The sequence below is a fragment of the Marmota marmota genome, unplaced genomic scaffold (genome assembly GCF_001458135.2).
Source record: "Marmota marmota marmota unplaced genomic scaffold, marMar, whole genome shotgun sequence".
Taxonomy (NCBI): domain Eukaryota; kingdom Metazoa; phylum Chordata; class Mammalia; order Rodentia; family Sciuridae; genus Marmota; species Marmota marmota.
In genome coordinates, this window is record NW_025999982.1 from 3,753,938 (window position 1) to 3,763,184 (window position 9,247).

The window sequence follows — 9,247 nt, forward strand, 5'->3', positions numbered from 1 at the left end:
TGTGGTGTAGACATTCCCTGGTGGCCTGTGCTATTCTGTCCTGATCATCATCATGCGGTGTCTGCCCCTCAGCCCTCATCATGCCATGTTGCCCTGCTGCTCAGGCCCCTTCCCACTCCCCCCCAGCCTCTCTCCTCACCTAGTGTGAGTGCACAGGTGTTTAAGAGCCACTCAGCACATCCAGCTGATCCCGCTCCCTTCCCTCAGAGGGAACTCTGGTATGAGAGGCTGCACCCCCGGGTGGGGACACCTGTTCTTACTGCTGGTTTCAGCCCTGCAGGCTTCCTGCAGGGGATGGGCTCTGAACCCTGTGTCTGCGTGGGGTGGGAGGAGAGATGGTGCCTGAGTCAGGGCAGGGCAGGGCTGTGGAGCTAGGACAGGCTCTTGCCTGATCCTGCAGCCACACCATCTTGAACCTGCAAAGCAAGGTTCCTCCTCTTCAGGGAGCAGGGTCAAGGTGGGCTGGGTTGAAGGGAGAGCTGTCATTCAGTCCTGATCCACCCAGACACCAGCAGTGACCAGAGCATGTGACATGGGGCCAAAGAGCCAACACCCGCCCCTCAGAATAACCCATGTGCTGTGTGTTCGTTGATGTCTGGGATGGCTTTGGAGACCTGCCTTCTCTGAAGCGAGGACTGTGTGCCCAGAGGTGATAATTCACCTTCTGAACTTGAGAAAGGCAGGGGCGGTTAGAGAAAGCAGAGGGAAGATACGAGGACTGCCCGAGCCAGGGACGTCTCAGGACGCCAGAGTGAACAGGGAAGAGAAGGCACAAGATTTGTGACCTGATCCCCACAGCTGGGCCTGGGCAGATAGAGATGTCCTGTTCTGGAGTCTCTACACATCCCTCTGGGGCCCAGTGTCACATCACTGTTCCGTGTAGGCCACAGCCCAGTGCTGGGAGCAGAGGCAGGAGAGGCCGGTGTGGCATTGGCATCTCGGGCAGCTTTACTGGTTTTAAAGGCCGGGGGGGGGGGGGGGGGCACCTAGCCACGCGCATGGTTCTGTGTACAATATGGTGTTCAAAAGACCTCGCTCATCAATAAAGGGATGCAGCGGAGGTAGGGCACAGGAGAGGGCTGTTTCACATGGTCACTGTGCTAACACCATAGTCTATAGAAAGTTCTCACAAATTCTACGAGAAAGCCACTAAACAAAAAGTCAAAACAGGTAAGACAGTCCCCAGTTAGCAAATGGCCAGAATACAAAACATGCTAGTCTAATCAAGGGTCAAAGAAGTCGTCTTAAGATGAGGTTTATTTAGCCTGTAAGATTGGCACAAGGGACCATATGGCCACCCTTGGCCGGGGTGAGGACTGGCCTTCCAGTCCTGAGGGTGGCAGGCAGCCTGGGTGTGCGTTTGTCACCCTGCAGTTCCCTAGGGCCGGCGTCTGGTGTAGAGCCTTGCTCAGCGTGCAGAGACGCCCTGGCTGCGTATTCGCGGCAGCCCTGCTACAGGAGCAGAAGTGGGAGGCGCATCTGGGGGGACTTGCTCATGTCAGCCATGGAGCCCCACGGGGGATGCTCTGTCATTAGGAAGGATAAGTAGGTCTGTATGCACACAGGGAAATGAGGTCCTGTCAAATAGAAGGATCTTGTTGCTTAAAAATCCGTAGGTATCATGTAAGATGGCAGAAGTGTCCCTGAAGGCCGGGTGGGCTGACTGAGGGAGCGGGTCCTGCTGGGGTGGCTCTGCCATCGGGTGCTGCACACCCTCTGTGTCGTTCCCAACAAGTCTGTTCTACTTTCATAATTTGAAGCACGCTTGTACTGCTTTACTTCAGAAGGTTAAAATAAGTTAATTGCTCAACATTTTAAGGAGACTGCTGACGGGTGAGGGTCCTAGAGACAGACCCTCATCAGTGCTGGGGGCTGGAGGGCTTTGAGAGCACCCAAACCAGGCTCCTCGCTGCTAAGGCTGCATCCTGCCCACCCCAGGCCTGGCCATGCGAGAAGAAAGTGTATCTGACCCACTGCAATTCTCGGCACCTGTGAATCTATGACATTGGCCCAGAGTCCCCTCAGGGACCCATAAGGAACTGCTGAACGTAGAAAGGCTTCCGCTGCTTCATGGCTGAACCCCGCCCCCTGCCCCCCTGTGCTCTCTGTGCATCCCTGTACTGACTCAGTACCTCCCCCCACCTGAGAGGCAGGCAGAGAGGGCCTTACCTTAACTCTCAGCAGTGAGGAAGCTGAAGTTACCAGAAATTCACCTGCCTCGCATCCCCCAGCTGCGGAGAGACGGGAGCTGGGGCTCACCCCCTCCCTGTCCTCCTGATCTCAGCAAGTACTTGGTGGCGTCCAGGCAGGACCAGGCACTGTGCCAGGCTAGTGTTCATGATGAACGAGAAGTGCTTGCCCCGAGGAGCTCACAGTGCAGCTGTGAGCAAGAAGGCCACTCGGCCCCCAGCCCAGTCCCTGCAGGACTCGCCCCTACCTCAGTAGCTAGAGGGAGCCTGTTTTCTACACGCTCTGCCAGCAAAGTAAATAGACGGGGCTGGCCCTCCTGGCTGCCCTCCCAGCTGTGACAACAGTACGCCTCCAGTGATAAGAGACGGGATGTGCAGGAGAGATCTCAGCCACACATAAATTGTGGGAATAAGGTCAATAGTGTCTATTTGCCAAACTTGTAATCAAAGATGGTGAAACAGATACTTGACTCTCTGGGTGATGGGGCTGGTGTTTACACGGAGTGCAAACATTCGGGTAATGACCTGGTGTCTTCCTCAGCAATGACCTTGTCTTGATGCTTATCATATAGCAATGTTGTTTAATAGTACATGGGTAGCAGCAGACACAGTGGCTGAGCTCAGCCCCAGGAGTTGCATGTTCTTGCTTATAATTCTCCCTCTGCCTCTGTCTCAGGGGTCTCCAGAGAAAACAGAACCAATAGGGGCAGGGGTGCACACATGCATGAGTGTAGGGATATGGTTTTAGGAATTCACAGGAAAGCTAGAGGCCCAGGAAGTTGCCATGGCATCTCAGTTTGAAGGCAGTATGGAGGCAGGGTCCCTTCTTCCTGGGAGGGAGGGCACACAATCTTTCATCTTTAAGCCTTCAACTGTTAAATGAGACTCATTCACATTATGAAGGTAATCTGCTTCACTGAAAGTCTCCCGATTTAAATGTTAATCACATCTTTAAAAAATATACCTTCATAACAAGATCTAGACTGGTATTTGAACCAGAACCTAGGTTTCATACACAGACAGGTTGACACATAAAACCGCCATTGTCTCAGATTCCTCACCTGTAAAGTAGGAGTAAGGGGCGCCTTTCATGAGGAGTTGTTCTGAGGCTCTATACGAGCTGAATGGATGAGAGGTGCCCAATAGAGTGCCTGGCACACAGTAGGTGTGCACTAACAAGAAGGCACTACTGGTGTGTACACACTGCCTTTGCAGGTGAGTCAGATTAGATTAAGTCCACTTAGGCAAGTGACCTTGGGTGGATCTCTTAATCTCACCCAGCCTTAATTTCCTTATCTGTGGATGATATTGTCCTTCAAGGTGATAATGAAATGGGCATAAAGACACTAACAACATGGTGCTTAGTAGGGGCCTGGCAGATGTGGCTCTTTTCCCCTTCCCCTCCTATGCAGCTAGGCCCCTGGCAGATGTTTGAAGAGTTGGTGGGAAGGCCAGGCAGGGTGTGGCTCAAGAGAATGCTCAGAGGCAGACCACAGGGCCCAAATGATGGACCCCTCAGCTGACCAAGCATACCTCCTCCAAGCAGTGGAAGGGAGGCTGAGGAGAGGCAGGGATGGGGGCAGGGTGAGAGAACTATGTCAGCTCTTCATCACTGGACAAAATACCTGAGATACTCAGCTTAAAAAGAAGAAAGGTTTCTTTTAGCTCACAGTTTTAGAGGTTCTAGCCCATGGTTGGTTGGTCCCATTGTTTTTGGGACAGCAGTAAGGCAGCACATCATGGCAAAGATACATGGTAAAGGGGAAAGAGCTGCTCACCCCAAGGGGCCCTGGAAGCAAAGAGAGTAAGCGGAGGGTCTGGGGCCCCAATATTCCCCTCAAGGGCACCTCCAAGTACCCTGACTACTTCTTCTAGCCCCACCTCCTGAATGTTCCACCACTTCACAATCGTGCCACAGGCTAGGAACAAAGCCTTCAAAACATGGGCCTTTGGGAGACATTCAAGATAGACCAGAGCAAGGCCTCTGCCTGGGGCCAGGTGGGCAGGCGGTGCAGGCAGGCAGCCCTGGCAGGTGGGCCCAGCTCACTCCCACCCAGTAGACCCAAGGAACATGAGGTGGAACTCCCCGTGGGAAGGAGGGCCTCTCCATTCGCCTTCTTGCCCCTGTCTCCAACTAGGAGGTCATGAGATAAGAGCAGGGCCTTCAGAGCCTGGTCCCTGGAATGGGGAGAATTCTGCCATTGCTGCTGTTAGACCACATGTGATGATGATTTGGGACAAACCTTTAAGCCAAGTGGTCAATCAGAAAGAAAGAGAATCTTTACCTTTGGAAAACCCACCCATAAACTACCGCCATTCCAGTATCCCAGGACAACACTGTGCTCTGCCCCAGCCCAGCCTCTCCCCTCCCTCTCTCAGCTGGTGTGTCAGTATTTTGTGGTCTCTTGTTCTGCTAAATAGGCAGGGCGTCCTCACCAAGGCCCCCCTGACTACTCACTCTTGAGTTATGTCCATTCAGCACCCAGGCCCTGGCTGCTCTAGGCCTGTTTCTCCCTGCCCATTAGTGCTAGTTCCCAATTGGGATCCTCCTGGGACAATGAGTCTTGAGTCTCTCTTACAGTTCAGAGTTCTGGGAACCTTGGATGGCCAGTTGGGTTTGAGCATCTGGCTTCTTCCAGGCTTCCCAGAGCTCTGGACACTCCTGAGCCAGCGGCCACAGCGGGACAGGAGAGATAAGAGGACAGCCTGTTCCAGGGCCCTCCTGGACTCTGTGTGCACACAGCCTGGAGACTGCAGAGCCGCAGCTTTCTAGTTAGCATGTCCACCTTCTTAGTGCCTCCTCTGTGTTACCCCCGTCATGCCTCACCACGCCTCTCAGGTACTGTTGCCATATCCATTCTACAAAGAAGGAAACCAAGGCCCAAGTGCCAGAGGACGAATGGGTTCTACCTCAGAACTGCTGGCTGGAGCTGGGATCTGAACGGGGCCTTGTGGCTCCTGAGTTGAGTTCTCACCCTCCCGGCCTGCTGTTCTGAGCATCCAGAAGCTGACTTGGAGGTCATTTAGAGCTTCACCTTTGAGCCCAGAGAGAGGAGCAGTCACCTGCCCTGGTGGGGACAGGCAAAGGCGATGGCTTCTTCTGAGATCCTGCATCACTGACTCACCTGCCATTGTGCCCTTTATCAAGGTGTGTGTTTTTTTAATTGGGGATTGAACCCAAGGGTGTTTTACCACTGAGCTACATCCCCAGTTCTTCTTTGGGGAGACAGGGTTTTACTAAGTTTCTAAGGCTGGCCATCCCGCCTCAGCCTCCCCAGTGACTAGGTGGCAAGCGCCACCCCATCTAGTTGTTCCAGTTTGCTTATCTTTTCCTTCCTCAGCTATGTGAGGAGAGTCCTTCCCAGAACACAGCAGGTACTTATCAAATGTCTGTTGATAAATATTGCCATGTGCAAGGCCAACAGCAACCCCAAGATCAAACACCTGCTGAGCCTCCAGGGCCACACACAGGGAGGAGGAAGGGACTTAACTGCAGAGATTGGTCACTTGGACAAGACTCTGTGAAGGAGGTGGTCCCCGAGATGCTAGAGACAAGGCAAGTCTAACTGAGGAGGCAAAACTACAGAAACAGCACTGATTACAAGAAGGACCGCAAAGCGAGCGTGCAGTAGACCACCCCACTCAGGAAGTGCCCGGAGTCCGCCTGCCCCAGCGTCCGAGCAGGCCTCATAGAGAGCTTTTATTTTACCACAGTCTCTGGCACCGGTACTGACTCCTGTCGTCCCTGTTCTAAGGCCTCCAGGAGTGGCGAGTCTTGCCCAGCTCCATTGGCCAGTTGTGCTGAGGCCAGGACCCCAGGCAGCATGAGGACTGCTGGTCCCCCCGAGGCAGTGGGACCTGCCACGTGTCCAGCACCCTGCACAGGTCTTGGAGCTGAGCCACAGCAGCGCCCTGCCCTGTGGTGCTTACGTCTAGTGGGTGGTGCTCAGCGAGGAACAAACAGGCAGAGACTGCAGCAGGTGGCAGTGAAGGCCGAGAGACCACAGAGGCTTCACCTGTCAGAGCACCTGGCCCAAGAAATCAAGGGGCCCACTCACCCCAGCTCGAGGTAGGGGACTATTACTCCCCTTGGAATGACCAAAGTTGGGAGCTAAGGCACTGGGACAAGACAGAACATTTTAGGGACTTGTGTCACCCCTGAACCTCACTGACTAGGAGAGGAGCAGCCCACCAGGCAGGGTCCTCAGTCGGTTGGCCTGTGTTGTAGAGACAGGGCTGCAGACCTGGGAAATATTAGTTTGGGTTTGTTGCCATGGCTTAGGTCTCCTGCCGAGCTCCTGCTTAGGTGGCTGGTTCCTGGGTTTGGGAATTTGGCACCTGCCTTCAAGGAGGTGGCCCAGCTATCCCAGGAGAGAGCAGAGATTGGAAAACCAGCAAGAGAGAGGCAGGACAGACAGTTCTGTGGGCCAAGAACCAGCACTGGACTGGGAGTCAGGAGATCGAGACCCAGTATAGGTCCCATTTCCACTTATTCCACCGCGTGTCTGAAGGGGAGAATCAGAAAAGACAGCTTCTTACTGAGTCATTTAACAGCATATCTATCCTGAAGCCATAGTCACAGCTATTTCCTTGCCAAGACTCCAAACACCATGGTTCAAACATCTGTACGCTGGTTAGGGAACCGCAGCATACTACTCAATGTGACTGACACCTATGCTCTTTTTATCAAGCAAGACGTTTCATGGGAATGAATTTGAAGCTCTCCCCATTCATCTACTTCAGTGATTGAACCCAGGGGCGCCCTACATTGAACTCCATCCCCAGCCCTTTGATTTTCTGTTTTGAGACAGAGTGCTCAGAAAATTGCCTAGATGGGTCTTGAACTTGAGATCCTCCAGCCTCAGCCTCTTAAGTAGCTGGAATTACAGACATCCACCACCACCCTGGCAAACTTGAGCCTCTTGGAATGTCCATAGTAGAACTTCCTGCGAGAGCCGGCCCTACAGAGGTCTGCACCTCAGCTTCCACAGCACCCCACATGGGCTTGCACGGCGCCACCTCTAAACCAGCCACTAGAGAGCTGCTTCCCAGGACCAGCTGCAGATCCTCAGTCTGCTTCCTCTTACCTATTCCTCCTCTCAAAGCACAGCCAACCCTGCACCCTCTTACCATGCTTAAGAGCAGGAAGGCTCTGACCGAGCTGTGTGTCCTGGACATCTGCCGTGTGGCAGCTCTGGGGGAATTTTGCCTTGGAGACTTTGCCCCATCCTCCCAGAGAAGTTGTCCTTAACCCCACATTCCAGGTCAAAAAAATCCCTCCCCCCACCAGGACACACAGCTCTGAAGAGGCTGAGCCCAGGGCTTAGGGACCCTCCCCACCCCTGGCTCCCAGGCCTAGCTGGCAGAGTGTGAAGCTGCCTCTCTGTCCTTTGTCCACAGACCTCTCCCAGAGTTCCTCCCCACCCTCGCTTCTGGACCAGCTCCAGATGGGCTGTGACGGGGCCTCGGGCGGTAGCCTCAACATGGAGTGCCGAGTGTGCGGGGACAAGGCCTCAGGCTTCCACTACGGTGTTCATGCGTGCGAGGGGTGCAAGGTATGCACTGGGGGACTGCAGCTCACGTCAGGTTCAGCTACCATGTGGGTTTTCCCTGCCCCAGAGTTGGACTCTGAGAACACCGCTGCTCAACCCCTCGGGCCGCCCAGGTCTGAGCTCTGGGCCCTGCAGGAAAGGAGGGTTCCTCTCCAGGCCTGTCCTGCTGGGCACCTGCAGGGTGGACCCAGACACTCGGACTCTGTGGGTAGCTGGTGCCCCTCCCTGGGGACCAGGCCAGGAGGTCTTCTGAGGTCAGGGTTTCTAGCACCTCAAAACTTCAAGAACTTCTTGAGGAAAAAACAAAAAAAAACAGTGATGAGATTCTGGGACTGGCGTTCCCCACCTGTCTGAACTGGGGGCTGTCACTTTTTCCAGTGGTGCTGCTAGGTTTTTCCTTCTAACTGCATACCCATGAGAATTTCACAGATTATTTTATTAAACCACCACCTACAAAATACAAAGAACCCAGATATATTTATGAATAAACCAAATTAGCCATGATACAGTTTTGTTATCAAATTAACAAAGAAGATTTAAGGCTTCTTTGGGCAGGTAAAGTAAATGTGTTGTATAATTTTAACACCCCCAGCCCAACCCGTTCCTTCCAAACTGTAGCAGTGTTTACATCAGTCAGCCTCATCAGGCCTTTGACACAGCCCAGTGGGCAGAGCAGGATTCGCCAGCCCTGTCCCCTCATGGCGACCTCTCCTCACCTATGCTTGGTCCCTCAGGGCTTCTTCCGAAGGACAATTCGCATGAAGCTGGAATATGAGAAGTGTGATCGGAGCTGCAAGATCCAGAAGAAGAACCGCAACAAGTGTCAGTACTGCCGCTTCCAGAAATGCCTGGCACTGGGCATGTCACATAATGGTGAGAGCTGACCCCGGCAAGGCACAGGGGCTGTTGGATCCGCACAACCTCAAACCAGGATCCAGAATGTACCCAGTGTATCCTGAAAGGAGGTACCCGCACAGCAGTGCTGGGCACACAGTGAACTCTGTGTCAGCTGGGACCTGGCCAGTCTGACCTGGGTCCTGGGGCCTAAGATCTGCCACTTCCCCACGCTGTCTGGCATCTACCTGGACAGACCTGGGCAGCCACCACCTCTCTGTGCCTGAGGTTTACCTGCTCTGGCCCAGAAGGGAACTGAGCCCCCAGCTCAGACCAGGTGGGGAGCACCAGTCCCAGAACCTCAGCCTGGCTGGATGACCTCAGCCCTTCTTGGTTGTTGGGAGCAGGCAGGAACCAGTGAGCGACCTCCTGCGTCAGAGGCCAGTCTCTCCCAGAACACAGTCAACCCTGCCCCGTGCTCCGCCTCCTGCAGAGTCTTTTCTTCAGACCCCTAAAGTAGGATATTGTAAAGTCCATCTGCCCCTCTGTTCCTCTGGGTCAAATCCCCAGGGGACAGGGGAGAGTCTCCTATTTACATTTAAATAGCTCCATGGTGGGGCTGGGGTTGTGGCTCAGTGGTAGAGCCCGAGCCCGCCCCCCCCACCTCCCCCC

At 54.1% G+C, this 9,247-nt stretch overlaps 1 protein-coding gene across 6 annotated transcripts in view; it reads left to right on the forward strand.

The window, feature by feature from the left end:
- Ppard (peroxisome proliferator activated receptor delta) overlaps nucleotides 1–9,247 on the forward strand; it is a 71,729-nt gene that overhangs the window by 56,754 nt on the left and 5,728 nt on the right. For all 6 annotated transcript variants that reach the window (XM_015487594.2, XM_048805158.1, XM_048805155.1 and 3 more), the window contains 2 exons: nucleotides 7,590–7,744; nucleotides 8,476–8,614. In XM_015487594.2, the coding sequence (XP_015343080.1) occupies nucleotides 7,590–7,744; nucleotides 8,476–8,614 (294 nt within the window). The remainder of the gene's footprint in view (nucleotides 1–7,589; nucleotides 7,745–8,475; nucleotides 8,615–9,247) is intronic.